Source organism: Somniosus microcephalus, chromosome 1 (assembly GCF_052327205.1).
Source record: "Somniosus microcephalus isolate GS21.2 chromosome 1, FLI_Smic_1.0, whole genome shotgun sequence".
Taxonomy (NCBI): Eukaryota; Metazoa; Chordata; class Chondrichthyes; order Squaliformes; family Somniosidae; genus Somniosus; species Somniosus microcephalus.
This window is the reverse complement of record NC_140987.1, coordinates 5,345,643-5,365,495: the sequence shown is the minus strand read 5'-3', so window position 1 is coordinate 5,365,495 and position 19,853 is coordinate 5,345,643. Positions and strand designations below refer to the sequence as shown.

The 19,853-nt window shown below is 56.5% G+C and overlaps 1 protein-coding gene across 1 annotated transcript in view; it reads right to left on the bottom strand.

Annotated features, from left to right (window-relative positions):
- cplane1 (ciliogenesis and planar polarity effector 1) overlaps positions 1–19,853 on the bottom strand; it is a 341,103-nt gene that overhangs the window by 104,350 nt on the left and 216,900 nt on the right. The window contains exons 40-42 of the mRNA XM_086002590.1: positions 8,346–8,476; positions 7,056–7,109; positions 742–940 (exon numbers count right to left, since the gene is read on the bottom strand). Coding sequence (XP_085858716.1) covers positions 742–940; positions 7,056–7,109; positions 8,346–8,476 — 384 coding nt within the window. The remainder of the gene's footprint in view (positions 1–741; positions 941–7,055; positions 7,110–8,345; positions 8,477–19,853) is intronic.

Below are 19,853 nucleotides of genomic sequence, written 5' to 3'. Positions count from 1 at the left end.
CGGGGAGTCCAGAACCAGGGGTCACAGTCTAAGGATAAGGGGTAAGCCATTTAGGACAGAGATGAGGAGGAATTTCTTCACCCAGAGTGGTGAACCTGTGGAATTCTCTACCACAGAAGACAGTAGAGGCCAATTCATTAAATATATTCAAGAAGGAGTTGGATATATTTCTTAAGGCTAAAGGGATCAAGGGATATGGGGAGAAGGCAGGGACAGGGTACTGAATTTGGATGATCAGCCATGATCTCATTGAATGGCGGAGCAGGCTCGAGGGGCCGAATGGCCTACTCCTGCTCCTATCTTCTATGTCTCTATGTTTCTATGACTATTCCTCTGCATTGGTTGGACACGTTGAGCACTGAGTTTACTCCTCGGTCTCTTACAGCCTCATCTTCTCTATTTCAACACCATTCATGCAGTACATGTGTTGCTATTTTCCCTTCCCATGTACAACACTTTATATTTGTCTGCCTTCAATTCCCTCGCCCACTGGTCTTCCCACTTATAAATTTTGTCCAACACTCAGTCATTTCCCAGCTGCTCAGCTTTTGAATCTACTGAGACTCCTGTGTCTCCTTCACCTTCGCCCCTGGGTGTTGTAGCACCATTCATTGTTCCTTCCCATGTCCAGTGCTTCACACGTCCATCACTCTTGTGCTATTTTTATTGTCTTCATCACACAGGGACCAGAGCCATTCCTCCTCAATAATTGCTGTCACATTACACAGATCCAGTACTCACCCTGCAGCGGGCAGGTATCCAGAGGCACAGCGTTAGTGACGGAGGCTGCCATGAGATGTAGTCCAGGTATGGACATGCCTTCTCTTTCCGATGAGGGCATCAACTCAGTAACAGTTGTGGTAACTGGAAGGTCATTCAGCAGTTCTCCAGCATCGATGTCAATAACATTGAGGAACTTGTGACCAAGCACAGCCTGTGACTAAAGGCACAAGAAGGCAGGGGTTATTCGAGAGAGAGAGAGATACACACCTACCCACCTTGCCCCACAACCCCAACCCTATCTACTCACCTTCTTCCCATATCCCTCAAAACCTACTGGCCCCACCTTCTCTCCTTTTCCCCAACCCCACCCATTCACCTTTTCCCCACATCCCTTCGTCCCAGCTCTCTCAATGAATACATCAAGGCCTAGAAATTCAGTTGGTTGCGCCAGCCGTTAGCGCCTTAGGAGTAGATGATGTCGGGCGCTAGGCGGCTAGCGCCCGGGCGCAGCGCGATCTGCGCCTCGCCCCAACTTCACTAGAGATTTAGCGGCGGCGCAAAGTCTTTGCGTGCGCTCAGCTGCGCGCGCAGATCATGACGTCATTTCCTCGTGCAACGCCCTTTGTGCGCCCCCAACCGGAACTTCAGTGGCGACGCCCCATTGTGCGCCTGGCGCCCCTAGCGACTGTTAGAGTGGAACGGTGCTCAGCCGGCGCGGGGGGCGCAAATTAAAGGGCACTCCTCCTGCACTATAAAAGGCTGCCATTTCGCAGCACTCCTTCTTGAGAAACGGATCTTTGGAGAGACCAAGGTAGATAGCTTTCTGCTTTGGCCCAACACTCGGACAGGTACTTCTGGCTTCAGGCCACAGCTTTCCACTAGTCTTTGCCTTCATTGACATCTCATTGTTTGCCAGCATATTATGGGGGCTGCAATGGGTGTCAACGCTGGCTTTCTCAATTACATCCAAAGGGCTCACAGACGCCGTGAGAGAGTGGCAGCCCTGGCTAGACGGAGAGGGGGCAACAGGCGTCGGGAAAGGAGGCCTTACCCACCCAGGGTATACCGCCAGCAGTTCTCCTATCTCAACATGTCTGACGAGCAGTGTGTTCGGAGGCTGTGATTCAGAAGGGACGTGGTCACAGAGATCTGCCAGCTGCTTGGCGGTGATCTGCAGCCACAGCTGAGGAGCAGGACGTCTCTGTCGGTGGAAGTGAAGGTGACGGTGGCTCTCAACTTCTATGCCACCGGCTCCTTCCAATCCGCTACTGGGGACATTGCCAACATCTCCCAGTTCGCCGTGCATTGCTGCATCCGCCAGGTGACCAATGCCCTTTTCAAAAGGAGACGTCAGTTCATCTCCTTCTCCATGGCCCTTGCCAAGCAGCAACAGCGTGCAATGGGCTTTGCAGCATTCGCGGGCTTCCCCATGGTGCAGGGCGCCATTGACTGCACGCATGTGGCTTTGCGGGCACCTCTGGAGAATGCCGAGGATTACCGCAACCGGAAGGGCTACCATTCGCTGAACGTCCAGCTGGTGTGTGACCACAGGCAGCTCATCCTAGCTGTCAATGGCCGCTTTCCAGGCAGCAGCCACGATGCCTTCATCCTGCGACAGGCTTCTGTGGCAGACATGTTCCAGGCACAGCCTCACCCACGAGGATGTCTTATCGGGGACAAAGGCTATCCTTTGTGTACCTGGCTGATGACCCTGCTCCGTGCGCCCAGCACCCCTGCTGAAGAGGGATACAACAAGAGCCATCAAGCGACTAGGAACATCATCGAACAAACAATCGGCGTCCTGAAGCAACGGTTCCGCTGTCTGGATCGTTCCGGTGGAGCCCTGCAGTATTCGCCGGAGCGAGTCTCCCATTTCGTGGTCGTTTGCTGCATGCTGCACAACCTGGATATCCGCAGGACTCAGGCACTGCCACCAGAGATTGGAGGACCACCTCAGGAGGAGGAGGAGGAGGAGGAGGACCAGCACAGGAGGGAGGCACAAAGTGCAAGGGCCGCCCGTCGCCGGCTTATTGAACGTCGGTTCTAGGCCCCCTCTCAGGGAATGGCTTGTGCCAATGTCAGCAGATGAATGTAGCCGCGCCACAAGCCCTCAGCCGAGCAGGGCAACCAGGACTTAACAAAAAAACCATGCACACTGCAATTTAACAACAATAATTTATTGCAAACCTCTGCCCTTCCCACATTACATCCTCATGTGGAGAAGCCCCCTCCAAAAACACAAAACTACCAGTCTCGGCCTTACAAAAAGAAAGAAAGACACCAGTCTCGGCCTTACACAAACACAACTGCACCAGTCTCGGCCTTACAACAAGCACCAGGCATTTGTGCATACCTCTACTTTTTGCCCTGCGAGGGCGATGCCTTGCGCATCCTTGCCTGGCCCCTGCCCGCCCTGCAGCTCCTGCTCAATGGGAGCCCAGTGGCTGCAGCAAGGCTGGGGGAAGGCTGCTGAGGGGCAGATGGCGAGACGGCAGATGCCCTTGGGGGTCGGCCTGCACCAGCTCTGGCCTTGGAGTGGCCGGCTGCTGACTGCTCCAACTCTGGCTGGGCGGCAGCAGTCTGTCCAGCGGCTCGTGGCAGCTGCAATGGCGGAGTGGCAGTGTCGGCTGCAGGAATGGTGGCAACCTGGCAGATCGCAGATGCTCGCTGGTCGCCTGAGACATTGGCACTCGCACGGGCCAGCACTGCAGCATGCGCAGCAAACAGCTGAAGAACAGACTGCTGGGCTGCTGCTGCGCGGCGAGTGCCCTGGCGATGCCTGGCTGATCCAGCGAGTGTGGCAGCAGTTAGTGCCCGTGTGGCCCTGGTCTATGTCCGCATGACACCAGCCAGTGAATGGACGGCACGACTGAGCACTTGGCTAGAAGCTGACTGTGCTGCCGCGAAGTCCTGCAGACTCCTGGCCTGTGCTGCACTGAATTGTTCCAGACTCCTGGCCTGTGCTGCACTGAATTGTTGCAGACTCCTGGCCTGTGCTGCTCCGAATTGCTGCACACTCCTTGACAGAGACTCTATGGAGTCAGGCATCCTTGCCACTGCAGCCATGAGCTCAGTGTGCCTGCGCTCAGCCTGGACGGCCATTTCCTCTAGGAGGCGCACCTCCTCTGCGCTCACCGTCGCAGGACTGGAGGCCGCACTCACCCTCTGGGGAGAAGTCCGCCGAGCTTCCCCACCCCTCCCGCGTTGCTGCAGGCCGCTGGGCCCCGGAGCTTCACTCTCCTCCGACCCTTCCCCCCGGCTCCCCTCCAGCGAAGACGTGTCCCCTTCATCGCCATGGGCTGGCGCGGCTGAGGGTGGCACTGATGGGCCGGCTTCCTCTTCCTCCTCCTCGTATTCCGAAGCGCTGACAGTGGCAGCTTGAGGGCCCGCCTCCTCACCTGGCGATTCACCATCTGAAAGCAGGAAGGCACAAGAGTAGCTTTAGAGTGAGGACAGGGCGGCAGCGAGGGAGGCATGAGTGGTGCCATTCACTGCATTGGTCGGACAGTGGCAAAGGATGCTGATCTGAGGCGCAAGTGGAATGAGCGAAGTCAAAAAGGTGATGCCCTTACCATTGGTGCCCAGAACAGGGTCGGCATCTCCACTGGCGACGGGGCCAATCAGCCGGCCTGCCATAATGCGCTCCACACGCTGGTCGAGGTCGGAGAGCTCTTTGAGGTCAGGACGGCCTCCCCCGGTCGCGCCGGTTGTGCGACACCTTGGCCTGCAAGAGAAAGGACGGCCTCTAAGTACAGTGTGAAGCCCTGATCTTGTCTGCACTGCCTCCCATGGTGGAATAGCTTGTACGGTGTGAAGCCCTGATCTTGTCTGCACTGCCTCCCATGGTCGAAGAGCTTCTACAGTGTGTAAAGTGCTGAATGTGCAAGTGATTTTCATGCCAGTCCCATAGCTGCTGGATGAGGGCTGGCCATTAGGGCTTTCAGGTCCCTTTGCCCATAAAGTGAGGTGCACATGCAAGGATGAGGAGGACACTGGAAAGGGTACTCACCCTGACAACCCGAGTGAGGTCGTTGAACTTCTTCCGGCATTGCACAGGAGTCCTGGCAACCACGCTGTTGGAAGACACCCTGTTGGAGATCTCCCTCCAGGCTTTCCGGTAGGCACTGGGCAGCGGCCTCTTGCCACCTTCTGGGAACAGAACATGGCGCCTGCGCTCCACTCCGCCAACCAGCAGCCTCAGGTCACCGTCGCTGAAGCGCTGCGCTCTCTCCCTGGCCTTCTCCATAGCCCTGGGCGTTGTGCAGGTGAAGCTGAAGTGGTCAGGCCTAGGTTGAGGGCTGCAGTGTGCAGGGCGTGGCAGGCAAACAAATCGACCCTCCCCCTTTAAGAGCTGACCGGCGCCAGAGTGTCTGCCGTCAATCAACAACTCGCCGCACCGGCGCTGCGCCCGGCCTCGGGGGTATCGCTCAGCACCGCCGGCTTAGCGCCTAAAGATAGTCGTGCATCGCCTGTTTTAGCGCAGCAGCAACCTCTTGGGGCGATGCGACTGAATATCGGCGAAGGGGGCGCGACTTTGCGTCGGGCGCAAACTTTAGCGGCCGCCCGACTTTAGCGCCCCAAAAGTGGCTATACTGAATTTCTAGGCCCAAGTCTATTGACATGGCCAGTTTCAACGTTCCCTGGTAACTTCTTCCACAACTTAACCTTCAGGTGACCAAGCTCCCCTGAACATAAGAACATAAGAATTAGGAGCAGGAGTCGGCCATACGGCCCCTCGAGCCTGCTCCGCCATTCAATAAGATCATGGCTGATCATCGACCTCAACTCCACTTTCCCGCCCGATCTCCATATCCCTTGATTCCCTTAGAGTTGAAAAATCTACCTCAGCCTTGAATATACTCAAAGACTCAGCATTCACAGCCCTCTGGGGCAGAGAATTCCAAAGATTCACAACCCTCTGAGTGAAGAAATTCCTCCTCATCTCGGTCTTAAATGGCCGACCCCTTATCCTGAGACTATGCCCCTTATTTCTAGACAGTCCAGCCAGGGGAAGCAACCTCTCAGCATCTACCCTGTCAATCGCCTTCAGAATCTTGTATGTTTCAGTAAGATCACCTCTCATTCTTCTAAACTCCAGAGAGTATCGGCCCATTCTACACAATCTCTCATCATAGGACAGCCCTCTCATCCCAGGAATCAATCTAGTGAACCTTCGTTGCACCGCCTCCAAGGCAAGTATCTCCTTCCTCAGATAAGGAGACCAGAACTGTGCACAGTACTCCAGGTGTGGTCTGACCAAGGCCCTGTACAATTGGAGCAAGACTTCCTTACTCTTATACTCCAACCCCCTTGCAATAAAGGCCAACATGCCATTTGCCTTCCTTATTGCTTGCTGTACCTGCATGCTAGCTTTCTGTGTTTCTTGCACGAGGACACCCAAATCTCTCTGAACACCAACATTTGAAAGTTTCTCACCATTTAAAAAATATTCTGTTTTTCTATTCTTCCCACCAAAGTGAATAACCTCACATTTCCTTACATTATACTCCATCTGCCACCTTACTGCCCACTCACTTAGTCTATCTATAGCCCTTTGCAGACTCTGAGTTCTCCTCACAGCTTACTGTCCCACCTAGCTTTGTATCATCAGCAAACTGGGATACATTACACTCGGTCCCTTCATCTAGGTCATTAATATAGATTGTAAATAGCTGAGGCCCCAGCACTGATCCTTGCGGCACCCCACTAGTTACAGCCTGCCAACTGGAAAAAGATCCGTTTATCTCTACTCTCTGTTTTCTGTCTGTTAACCAATCCTCTATCCATGCTACTATATTATCCCCAACCCCATGAGCCCTAATCTTGTGTAATAACCTTTTATGTAGCACCTTATCGAATGCCTTTTGGAAATCCAAATATACTACATCCACTGGTTCCCCTTTATCTACCCTGCTCGTTACATCCTCAAAAAACTCTAACAAATTTGTCAAACACGATTTCCCTTCATAAAACCATGTTGACTCTACCTAATCATGTTATGATTTTCTCAGTGCCCTGATACCACTTCCTTAACAATGGATTCCAACATTTGCCCGACGACTGATGTCAGGCTAACTGGCCTGTCGTTCCTGTTTTCTCTCTCCCTCCTTTCTTGAATAGCGGTGTTACATTTGTGACCTTCCAATCTGGAACCGTTCTAGAATCTAGGGAATTTTGGAAGATCACAACCAATGCATCCACTATCTCTGCAGCCACCTCTTTTAGAACCCTAGGATGTAGGCCGTCAGGTCCAGGGGATTTGTCGGCTTTCAGTCCCATTAGTTTCTCTAGTACTTTTTCTCTACTTATATTAATTACATTAAGTTCCTCACCCTCGTTAGACCCTTGGTTCCCCACCATTTTTGGTATGCTTTTTGTGTCTTCTGCTGTGAAGACAGATACAAAATATTTGTTTAACGTTTCTGCCATTTTCTTATTCCCCATAATAATTTCTCCTGTCTCAGCCTCTGAGGGACCAACGTTTACTTTTGCTACTCTCTTCCTTTTTACATACTTGTAGAAGCTCTTACAATCTGCTTTTATATTTCTTGCTAGTTTTCTCTCATATTCTATTTTTTCCCTTTTTATCAATTTTTTGGTCATCCTTTGCTGGTTTCTGAAACTCTCCCAATCCTCAGGCTCACTATTACTCTTCACAACATTATAAGCTTCTTCTTTCAATCTAATGCTATCCTTAACTGCTTTAGTTAGCCATGGTTGGATCACTTTTCCCGTGGAGTTTTTGTTTCTCAATGGAATGTATTTTTGTTGACAATTATGAAATATTTCTTTAAATGCTAGCCACTGCTTATCTACCACCATAACTTTTATTGTATTCCAATCTACCTTAGCCAACTCGCCCCTCATACCTATGTAATTGGCTTTATTTAAGTTTAAGACTCCAGTTTCGGACTTAGGCAAGTCACTCTCAAAATTAACACAAAATTCTGTCATATTATGATCACTCTGCCCCAGAGGATCCTTTACTATGAGATTGCTAATTAGTCCTGTCTCATTACACAATACAAGATCTAAAATAGCCTGTTCCCTGGTTGGTTCCATGATGTATTGCTCTAGGAAACTGTTCCGAATGCATCCAGCTGACTTCCCTGTGCGCTACTTCTGGAGAGTGACACAGCAATTGCTGGTGCACATCACGATCGCTATCAAAGAACCAACAGCACAGTGCACACAACGATAGGATGAGCTGGGACTCAAGGTTTTAATCTAACACTTGAAGCTTTGGAGCGTTCGGCCAATTGAACCTGAATATAGGCTGCAATCCTGAGGGCACAGGACAGGGTGACTCCACATTTAGACCCGTCAATCATTCCCACTTCTTCCAATACATACCAAGCTGTCCAACAGCCTGGCCCAGTCCTTCTACACTGCAGATATCACCAGCCCCAAGAGGGCCTCTTTCAGGATTTACCCCATGTCTCACTGTGGGCTGCACACTCACATTTGCTGTGGATCTTGTAGCTTGTGATACAGCATTGAACTTCATGGAGAGACAGTAAAGGGACAGCAGGTGCTGGATGGCATATTCCCCTCTGTTCCGTATGTGAATATTACACGGAAACTAAGCATGAATCGAAACTTAAACCTAGCCTTACACTTACCTGGTCAGGTGCTGCATGAGTTGTCGGTGTTTGGAGAGGCTTCTGACACACTTCACTTGGGAACCGAAGGTTCATGAACACATCTGGCGGTAGAACCTGAGCCCGAGGGGCACTGACTGGTGTGTGTTGTACTGTCAGCAAGTAGAGAAAATTATCCGTCACTGTTATTAGAGTGGAGCAAGTCTAATGACAGCTCGTCAAACATCAATGGCATACTGCTTACCAATCCAATAGAATCATAGAATGGTTACAGCACAGAAGGAGGCCATTCGGCCCGTCGAGCCCGTGCCGGCTCTCTGCAAGAGAACTTCAGCTAGTCCCACTCCTCCGCCCTTTCCCCGTAGCCCTGCAATTTTTTTTCCTTCAGGTACTTATCCAATTCCCTATTAAAAGCCACGATTGAATCTGCCTCCACCACCCTTTCAGGCAGTGCATTCCAGATCATAACCACTCGCTGCGTAAAAAAGTTTTTCCTCATGTCGCCTTTGGTTCTTCTGCCAATCACCTTGAATCTGTGTCCTCTGGTTCTCGACCCTTCCGCCAATGGGAACAGTTTCTCTCTGTCTACGCTGTCCAGACCCCTTGTGATTTTGAACACCTGGGGAGATGGTGGGTAGGTGGGTTTGGGGGAGATGGTGGGAAGGTGGGTTTGGGGGAGATGGGGGTAGGTGGGTTTGGGGGAGATGGTGGGTAGGTGGGTTTGGGGGAGATGGTGGGTAGGTGGGTTTGTGGGGAGATGGTGGGAAGGTGGGTTTGGGGGAGATGGGGGAAGGTGGGTTTGGGGGAGATGGTGGGAAGGTGGGTCTGGGGGAGATGGGGGTAGGTGGGTTTGGGGGAAGGTGGGTTTGGGGGAGATGGGGGAAGGTGGGTTTGGGGGAGATGGTGGGAAGGTGGGTTTGGGGGAGATGGGGGTAGGTGGGTTTGGGGGAAGGTGGGTTTGGGGGAGATGGGGAAGGTGGGTTTGGGGGAGATGGTGGGAAGGTGGGTTTGGGGGAGATGGGGGTAGGTGGGTTTGGGGGAAGGTGGGTTTGGGGGAGATGGTGGGAAGGTGGGTTTGGGGGAGATGGGGGAAGGTGGGTTTGGGGGAGATGGTGGGAAGGTGGGTTTGGGGGAGATGGGGGTAGGTGGGTTTGGGGGAAGGTGGGTTTGGGGGAGATGGGGGAAGGTGGGTTTGGGGGAGATGGGGGGTAGGTGGGTTTGGGGGAAGGTGGGTTTGGGGGAGATGGGGGAAGGTGGGTTTGGGGGAGATGGGGGAAGGTGGGTTTGGGGGAGATGGTGGGTAGGTGGGTTTGGGGGAGATGGTGGGTAGGTGGGTTTGGGGGAGATGGTGGGTAGGTGGGTTTGGGGGAGATGGGGGAAGGTGGGTTTGGGGGAGATGGTGGGAAGGTGGGTTTGGGGGAAGGTGGGTTTGGGGGAGATGGGGGAAGGTGGGTTTGGGGGAGATGGGGGAAGGTGGGTTTGGGGGAGATGGTGGGTAGGTGGGTTTGGGGGAGATGGTGGGTAGGTGGGTTTGGGGGAGATGGTGGGTAGGTGGGTTTGGGGGAGATGGTGGGTAGGTGGGTTTGGGGGAGATGGTGGGTAGGTGGGTTTGGGGGAGATGGGGGAAGGTGGGTTTGGGGGAGATGGTGGGTAGGTGGGTTTGGGGGAGATGGGGGGTAGGTGGGTTTGGGGGAGATGGTGGGTAGGTGGGTTTGGGGGAGATGGTGGGTAGGTGGGTTTGGGGGAGATGGTGGGTAGGTGGGTTTGGGGGAGATGGTGGGTAGGTGGGTTTGGGGGAGATGGTGGGTAGGTGGGTTTGGGGGAGATGGGGGGTAGGTGGGTTTGGGGGAGATGGTGGGTAGGTGGGTTTGGGGGAGATGGTGGGTAGGTGGGTTTGGGGGAGATGGTGGGTAGGTGGGTTTGGGGGAGATGGTGGGTAGGTGGGTTTGGGGGAGATGGTGGGTAGGTGGGTTTGGGGGAGATGGGGGGTAGGTGGGTTTGGGGGAGATGGTGGGTAGGTGGGTTTGGGGGAGATGGTGGGTAGGTGGGTTTGGGGGAGATGGGGGGTAGGTGGGTTTGGGGGAGATGGTGGGTAGGTGGGTTTGGGGGAGATGGTGGGTAGGTGGGTTTGGGGGAGATGGTGGGTAGGTGGGTTTGGGGGAGATGGTGGGTAGGTGGGTTTGGGGGAGATGGTGGGTAGGTGGGTTTGGGGGAGATGGTGGGTAGGTGGGTTTGGGGGAGATGGTGGGTAGGTGGGTTTGGGGGAGATGGGGGGTCGGTGGGTTTGGGGGAGATGGGGGGTCGGTGGGTTTGGGGGAGATGGTGGGTAGGTGGGTTTGGGGGAGATGGTGGGTAGGTGGGTTTGGGGGAGATGGGGGGTCGGTGGGTTTGGGGGAGATGGGGGGTCGGTGGGTTTGGGGGAGATGGTGGGTAGGTGGGTTTGGGGGAGATGGGGGTAGGTGGGTTTGGGGGAAGGTGGGTTTGGGGGAGATGGTGGGTAGGTGGGTTTGGGGGAGATGGGGGAAGGTGGGTTTGGGGGAGATGGGGGAAGGTGGGTTTGGGGGAGATGGGGGAAGGTGGGTTTGGGGGAGATGGGGGAAGGTGGGTTTGGGGGAGATGGGGGGTAGGTGGGTTTGGGGGAGATGGTGGGTCGGTGGGTTTGGGGGAGATGGTGGGTAGGTGGGTTTGGGGGAGATGGTGGGTAGGTGGGTTTGGGGGAGATGGTGGGTAGGTGGGTTTGGGGGAGATGGTGGGTAGGTGGGTTTGGGGGAGATGGGGGGTAGGTGGGTTTGGGGGAGATGGGGGGTCGGTGGGTTTGGGGGAGATGGTGGGTAGGTGGGTTTGGGGGAGATGGGGGGTAGGTGGGTTTGGGGGAGATGGTGGGTAGGTGGGTTTGGGCGAGATGGGGGGTCGGTGGGTTTGGGGGAGATGGTGGGTAGGTGGGTTTGGGGGAGATGGTGGAAGGTGGGTTTGGGGGAGATGGGGGAAGGTGGGTTTGGGGGAGATGGGGGAAGGTGGGTTTGGAGGAGATGGTGGGTAGGTGGGTTTGGGGGAGATGGTGGGTAGGTGGGTTTGGGGGAGATGGGGGGTAGGTGGGTTTGGGGGAGATGGTGGGTAGGTGGGTTTGGGGGAGATGGGGGGTAGGTGGGTTTGGGGGAGATGGGGGGTCGGTGGGTTTGGGGGAGATGGTGGGTAGGTGGGTTTGGGGGAGATGGGGGGTAGGTGGGTTTGGGGGAGATGGGGGGTCGGTGGGTTTGGGGGAGATGGTGGGTAGGTGGGTTTGGGGAGATGGGGGGTAGGTGGGTTTGGGGGAGATGGTGGGTAGGTGGGTTTGGGGGAGATGGGGGGTCGGTGGGTTTGGGGGAGATGGTGGGTAGGTGGGTTTGGGGGAGATGGTGGAAGGTGGGTTTGGGGGAGATGGGGGAAGGTGGGTTTGGGGGAGATGGGGGAAGGTGGGTTTGGGGGAGATGGTGGGTAGGTGGGTTTGGGGAAGATGGTGGGTAGGTGGGTTTGGGGGAGATGGTGGATAGGTGGGTTTGGGGGAGATGGTGGGTAGGTGGGTTTGGGGGAGATGGTGGGTAGGTGGGTTTGGGGGAGATGGTGGGTAGGTGGGTTTGGGGGAGATGGGGGGTCGGTGGGTTTGGGGAAGATGGTGGGTAGGTGGGTTTGGGGGAGATGGTGGGTAGGTGGGTTTGGGGGAGATGGGGGGTAGGTGGGTTTGGGGGAGATGGGGGGTCGGTGGGTTTGGGGGAGATGGGGGGTCGGTGGGTTTGGGGAAGATGGTGGGTAGGTGGGTTTGGGGGAGATGGTGGGTAGGTGGGTTTGGGGGAGATGGGGGGTCGGTGGGTTTGGGGAAGATGGTGGGTAGGTGGGTTTGGGGGAGATGGTGGGTAGGTGGGTTTGGGGGAGATGGGGGGTAGGTGGGTTTGGGGGAGATGGGGGGTCGGTGGGTTTGGGGGAGATGGGGGGTCGGTGGGTTTGGGGAAGATGGTGGGTAGGTGGGTTTGGGGGAGATGGTGGGTAGGTGGGTTTGGGGGAGATGGTGGGTAGGTGGGTTTGAGGGAGATGGTGGGTAGGTGGGTTTGGGGGAGATGGGGGGTCGGTGGGTTTGGGGGAGATGGTGGGTAGGTGGGTTTGGGGGAGATGGGGGGTCGGTGGGTTTGGGGGAGATGGTGGGTAGGTGGGTTTGGGGGAGATGGTGGGTAGGTGGGTTTGGGGGAGATGGGGGTAGGTGGGTTTGGGGGAAGGTGGGTTTGGGGGAGATGGGGGAAGGTGGGTTTGGGGGAGATGGGGGAAGGTGGGTTTGGGGGAGATGGGGGGTAGGTGGGTTTGGGGGAGATGGTGGGTAGGTGGGTTTGGGGGAGATGGTGGGTAGGTGGGTTTGGGGGAGATGGTGGGTAGGTGGGTTTGGGGGAGATGGTGGGTAGGTGGGTTTGGGGGAGATGGTGGGTAGGTGGGTTTGGGGGAGATGGTGGGTAGGTGGGTTTGGGGGAGATGGTGGGTAGGTGGGTTTGGGGGAGATGGTGGGTAGGTGGGTTTGGGGGAGATGGGGGGTCGGTGGGTTTGGGGGAGATGGTGGGTAGGTGGGTTTGGGGGAGATGAGGGAAGGTGGGTTTGGGGGAGATGGTGGGTAGGTGGGTTTGGGGGAGATGAGGGAAGGTGGGTTTGGGGGAGATGAGGGAAGGTGGGTTTGGGGGAGATGAGGGAGGTGGGTGGTTGGGGGAGATGGTGGGTAGGTGGGTTTGGGGGAGATGGTGGGTAGGTGGGTTTGGGGGAGATGGTGGGTAGGTGGGTTTGGGGGAGATGGGGGGTCGGTGGGTTTGGGGGAGATGGTGGGTAGGTGGGTTTGGGGGAGATGGGGGGTCGGTGGGTTTGGGGGAGATGGTGGGTAGGTGGGTTTGGGGGAGATGAGGGAAGGTGGGTTTGGGGGAGATGGTGGGTAGGTGGGTTTGGGGGAGATGGGGGAAGGTGGGTTTGGGGGAGATGGTGGGTAGGTGGGTTTGGGGGAGATGGGGGAAGGTGGGTTTGGGGGAGATGGTGGGTAGGTGGGTTTGGGGGAGATGGGGGAAGGTGGGTTTGGGGGAGATGGTGGGTAGGTGGGTTTGGGGGAGATGGGGGAAGGTGGGTTTGGGGGAGATGGTGGGTCGGTGGGTTTGGGGGAGATGGGGGGTCGGTGGGTTTGGGGGAGATGGTGGGTAGGTGGGTTTGGGGGAGATGGTGGGTAGGTGGGTTTGGGGGAGATGGGGGGTAGGTGGGTTTGGGGGAAATGGTGGGTAGGTGGGTTTGGGGGAGATGGGGGTAGGTGGGTTTGGGGGAGATGGTGGGTAGGTGGGTTTGGGGGAGATGGTGGGTAGGTGGGTTTGGGGGAGATGGGGGGTAGGTGGGTTTGGGGGAGATGGTGGGTAGGTGGGTTTGGGGGAGATGGTGGGTAGGTGGGTTTGGGGGAGATGGTGGGTCGGTGGGTTTGGGGGAGATGGTGGGTAGGTGGGTTTGGGGGAGATGGGGGGTAGGTGGGTTTGGGGGAGATGGTGGGTCGGTGGGTTTGGGGGAGATGGGGGGTCGGTGGGTTTGGGGAAGATGGTGGGTAGGTGGGTTTGGGGGAGATGGTGGGTAGGTGGGTTTGGGGGAGATGGTGGGTAGGTGGGTTTGGGGGAGATGGTGGGTAGGTGGGTTTGGGGGAGATGGTGGGTAGGTGGGTTTGGGGGAGATGGTGGGTAGGTGGGTTTGGGGGAGATGGTGGGTAGGTGGGTTTGGGGGAGATGGGGGGTAGGTGGGTTTGGGGGAGATGGTGGGTCGGTGGGTTTGGGGGAGATGGGGGAAGGTGGGTTTGGGGGAGATGGTGGGTAGGTGGGTTTGGGGGAGATGGGGGGTAGGTGGGTTTGGGGGAGATGGTGGGTAGGTGGGTTTGGGGGAGATGGTGGGTCGGTGGGTTTGGGGGAGATGGGGGAAGGTGGGTTTGGGGGAGATGGTGGGTAGGTGGGTTTGGGGGAGATGGTGGGTAGGTGGGTTTGGGGGAGATGGTGGGTAGGTGGGTTTGGGGGAGATGGTGGGTAGGTGGGTTTGGGGGAGATGGTGGGTAGGTGGGTTTGGGGGAGATGGGGGGTAGGTGGGTTTGGGGGAGATGGGGGGTCGGTGGGTTTGGGGGAGATGGGGGGTAGGTGGGTTTGGGGGAGATGGTGGGTAGGTGGGTTTGGGGGAGATGGGGGAAGGTGGGTTTGGGGGAGATGGGGGAAGGTGGGTTTGGGGGAGATGGTGGGTAGGTGGGTTTGGGGGAGATGGTGGGTAGGTGGGTTTGGGGGAGATGGTGGGTAGGTGGGTTTGGGGGAGATGGGGGGTAGGTGGGTTTGGGGGAGATGGTGGGTCGGTGGGTTTGGGGGAGATGGGGGAAGGTGGGTTTGGGGGAGATGGTGGGTAGGTGGGTTTGGGGGAGATGGGGGGTAGGTGGGTTTGGGGGAGATGGTGGGTAGGTGGGTTTGGGGGAGATGGTGGGTCGGTGGGTTTGGGGGAGATGGGGGAAGGTGGGTTTGGGGGAGATGGTGGGTAGGTGGGTTTGGGGGAGATGGTGGGTAGGTGGGTTTGGGGGAGATGGTGGGTAGGTGGGTTTGGGGGAGATGGTGGGTAGGTGGGTTTGGGGGAGATGGTGGGTAGGTGGGTTTGGGGGAGATGGGGGGTAGGTGGGTTTGGGGGAGATGGGGGGTCGGTGGGTTTGGGGGAGATGGGGGGTAGGTGGGTTTGGGGGAGATGGTGGGTAGGTGGGTTTGGGGGAGATGGGGGAAGGTGGGTTTGGGGGAGATGGGGGAAGGTGGGTTTGGGGGAGATGGTGGGTAGGTGGGTTTGGGGGAGATGGTGGGTAGGTGGGTTTGGGGGAGATGGTGGGTAGGTGGGTTTGGGGGAGATGGGGGGTCGGTGGGTTTGGGGGAGATGAGGGAAGGTGGGTAGCAACTATGCTCCAATGGGAGCCAGTCTTACATCATTCAGTCCACCAATGGCACAATGCTCACCATTGGGAGTCAGTCCTGCAACAACTGTTCACCAATGGGAGCCCGTCTTACAGCAACTGTCCACCAATGGGAGCGAGTGTTAGCCAAGTTACATCTAGAGCTTCTAAAAGCTCAGCAATCATGAATTTATCTGCTGGGAACAGAGCCTTTCCACTAATGATTACGGTTTCCGGGGGTGTACCCGTGTAATGTAGACGCTGTTATCAATCCACTCCCACCCTACTCCATGACACGGAATACCCCCATCCCACGTTCGCTGGCGAAGCAGGAGAAAGAGCTTGCATTTATATAGCGCCTTTCACATCCTCAGGACGTCCCAAAACGCTTCACAGATGAGGAGTTACTTTCTGATGTGTAGTCACTGACCGCAGCAGTCACCCTGCGCACAGCAAGATCCACAGATAGCAATGATAGCCCGATCAGTGATTCATGCAAGTGTGGAATTAACCCTGTCTTAAATGGAAACTTTATCTCAGACACCCGTCCAGGATTCTTCCACAGTCAGTCCCCGATCATCTGATCTAACTGCAACGCTGCCCCGCTGGCCGTTCTCGGGCCGGCCCAGGGCAGGAGCTGACCGTTCTCGGGCCGGCCCAGGGCAGGAGCTGGCCGTTCTCGGGCCGGCCCCAGGGCAGGAGCTGGCCGTTCTCGGGCCGGCCCAGGGCAGGAGCTGACCGTTCTCGGGCCGGCCCAGGGCAGGAGCTGGCCGTTCTCGGGTCGGTCCAGGGCAGGAGCTGACCGTTCTCGGGCCGGCCCAGGGCAGGAGCTGGCCGTTCTCGGGCCGGCCCAGGGCAGGAGCTGACCGTTCTCGGGCCGGCCCAGGGCAGGAGCTGGCCGTTCTCGGGCCGGCCCAGGGCAGGAGCTGGCCGTTCTCGGGCCGGCCCAGGGCAGGAGCTGACCGTTCTTGGGCCGGCCCAGGGCAGGAGCTGACCCGTTCTCGGGCCGGCCCAGGGCAGGAGCTGGCCGTTCGCGGGCAGGAGCTGACCGTTCTCGGGCCGGCCCAGGGCAGGAGCTGGCCGTTCTCGGGCCGGCCCAGGGCAGGAGCTGGCCGTTCTCGGGCCGGCCCAGGGCAGGAGCTGGCCGTTCTCGGGCCGGCCCAGGGCAGGAGCTGACCGTTCTCGGGCCGGCCCAGGGCAGGAGCTGGCCGTTCTCGGGTCGGTCCAGGGCAGGAGCTGACCGTTCTCGGGCCGGCCCAGGGCAGGAGCTGGCCGTTCTCGGGCCGGCCCAGGGCAGGAGCTGGCCGTTCTCGGGCCGGCCCAGGGCAGGAGCTGGCCGTTCTCGGGCCGGCCCAGGGCAGGAGCTGGCCGTTCTCGGGTCGGTCCAGGGCTGCTATCACCAACGGCAGTGGCACCTGGTCTTGAAAGGAATAGAACAAAGTTCGGAGGGTAGCTGCTGTTGGCACAGTGACGAACCAAAGTTGTGGGGTTGCTGCTATGTTATCGGAGGTCACTGCTCATCACACACGTTACACAGGCTGCATTGCACTTACCTGCTTGCACGATGCAATGCCTCCCAAGTATTAGCTGACCACAAGGTATTTCTATCACAAACACTGCAAGAGACAGCGAGCAGAGGCAGCAGAGGAACAAGCTCTAGAGACTGAAGTCTCACACAGACGTTCCACAGCAAGTTTCCTGATTCAAAGCTCACACAAAATATCTCAGACTACAGGTGTACATCTCATCTGTGGGTCCAGCACAAAATGGCCATGTTGTGAATTATTAATCCTCTGCATTATTTAAGGGAACAGAAGAGAATAACAAAGAGGGTGGAGAGAACAGAGAGGTAGAAAAACATAGAAAGACAAGAGAGCTAGACAGTGGAACGAGGAGGGGAGATAAAAAGAAAATCAGAGAGAGACACAGAGGAGAAAGAAAGGAGGAGGGGGGAGGGGGGAAGAGAGTGAGATGGGGAGAGAGAGAGAGACGGAGGGAGAGGGGGGAGGGAGGAGGGAGAGGGGGGAGAGAGGAGGGAGGGGAGAGAGAGAGAGGGAGGGGAGAGAGAGAGGGGAGGGGAGAGAGAGGGAGATGGGGAGAGAGAGAGGGAGAGACGGAGGGAGAGGGGGGAGAGAGGAGGGAGAGGGGGGAGAGAGGAGGGAGGTGACTCGGCCGCATCGAGCTCGGGGAGGCCGCACGGAGACGCAGCGGCAGCCGGAACGAGGTGACTCGGCTGCATCGAGCTCGGGGAGGCCGCACGGAGACGCAGCGGCAGCCGGAACGAAGGTGACTCGGCTGCATCGAGCTCGGGAAGGCCGCACGGAGACGCAGCGGCAATCAGAGCGGCGACTCCAGAACGGCGGCAGGAGCACAGGACCGTGGAGGAGCCAGACCGAGACAGAAGCCTGGAGACCTCCCAGGCGCAGACAGTGACCAAGGCAAAGCGATTCGAGGAGGCGAGGTGACTCGGGACGCAGCCCAGCAATCGGCACAGCCGAGGGGACTCGGGCCGCAGCCCAGCAATCGGCACAGCCGAGGGGACTCGGGCCGCAGCCCAGCAGCCCAGCAATCGGCACAGCCGAGGGGACTCGGGCCGCAGCCCAGCAATCCAGCACCCGATCGAGAACGGGGCACAGCCGAGGGGACTCGGGCCGCAGTCCAGCAATCCAGCAACCAAACGGGAACGAGAAAACCAAGACTGTGAGTACAGGGCCCAGGGAGGGAGACTGAAGCCAGGGAAAGGTCCGAGGAGCCAGGCCGAGACAGAGGCCCAGAGACCTCTGAGGGGGAGGGGAACAGCCCGAAGGCACCGGGAACAGCGGCTCACAGACTCAGACCTGAGAAGGGTGAACCCAGGAGCCGAGGCCCAGGGACCACGGGGTCGGAGAGGGGGACCGGGAAAGGTCTGCGAACAGGGAGAGGGAAACACCAAACCCGGGGCCCCAGAAAAGCTTATTCTAAGATCAACAATACTTTCTCTACACTACCAAAAATGAGCGAATCAGAAGAGCCACAACAGCCCCCGAGGGACACTGAGAGCAACCGCTTCCAGATTCCCCCCAACACCACAAAAAATGCTATAAAATCGATCAAGCATGAGCAGATGAGAGAAAAACCAGAAACTCTTTTTGCTGACTGGTACAACACTGGGACAAAATGTAACCTCATTTTCTACTCAGATCAGCCAGCGGCTTGGATCACGGCAATAAAATCACACTATACCAGTGTTAAGCTAGAAAAAACCGCTAATGGGTCCAAAATGAAAATTAACACAACAGGAGACAGGGCAACCACGACTGTCAACGTGTACAATACCGGAACAATATTAGTGCAAGGCAACCTCGACAACTTTGCAACGGCCTTCAGGACACTGAAAGGAATAACTGAGAGGGGAAGGAACAGCCCCAGAGTGGCTAACAGGGGAAAAGCGACCCGCACTCCCCCCAACATTGACAACTTACCAGGAGGAAATCAGCCTGGTCAGGAGGTGAACGAGCCACACAGTTCAAACCAGACACTAACCCCGGGACCCACAGCCACATGATACAACTGACAAACCCCAGCATAACTACCAGGGAGGAAGCCACACATAGTCCCCCTACCAATTCCAGCTCACCAAGAGAAGAGCAGCATAGCCAGGAAGTGAGTGAGCCTTCCAGGGTCGACCAGACACATACCCCGGGATCACACAGCCAGATACAACTAAAAGATAAATTTAATCAATTAGAGATAGAGATGGTTAAACTTAGAGGAGAGTTCCTTAAAATGAATCACGAACAAAAGCAAGAGAGGGAGAGACACAAGAGAGAGCTGAATCTACTTGAGAACCAGGTGAATCTACTTGGGAATCGGGTGAAAGAGCTGCAGGAAAACGAAGAGAGCCATATAGGAGAGATAACACCATTAGACCAGCAACCAGAGGCTAGAGGTAAGACAAGACAGAGCCGGACGGAACGGCTGCACTCCCACACGGAACAACAGCAGCAGACACACAATACAAGGGGTGCCACACAGGCCGACCAGCATACTGAATCTCAATCTTCCCCCACCACCGTGGAACCACAAGCGAGCCGCTCACAAGAGGAACGCACACACCAGACACCCCAGCCCAACACACACACTATGAGTCCAGGAGAAAGCCACCAGACAGTAAACACAAACAAGGCTGACATCGTAATACTCATAGACTCAAATGGGAAATTTCTATGGGAGAAAAAGCTCTTCCCTAGAAGTAAAGTAGAAAAGATCTGGTGCCCAACAACAGACAGAGCCATGGGATGGCTGACCAAAACCCGATTAGGCTCCCCCCAACACATAATAATACACACGGGCACAAATGACCTAAAGGCCCAACAGAAAGAGGTAGCAACATTGCTCAGAGCAGTGATTAGGAAGGCAAGCAGTACATTTCCAAACACTAGAATCACTGTTTCCACAATATTGCCGAGAACAGACTTCAACAACAACACAATTCATGAGATAAATGCCAGCATAGCAAGAGACTGCGAATCAAAACACAACGTGCACCTGGCCCAACACCCCACCCTCGATGAGGAATGTCTTTACGACCACGTCCACATCCAAAGGAAAAG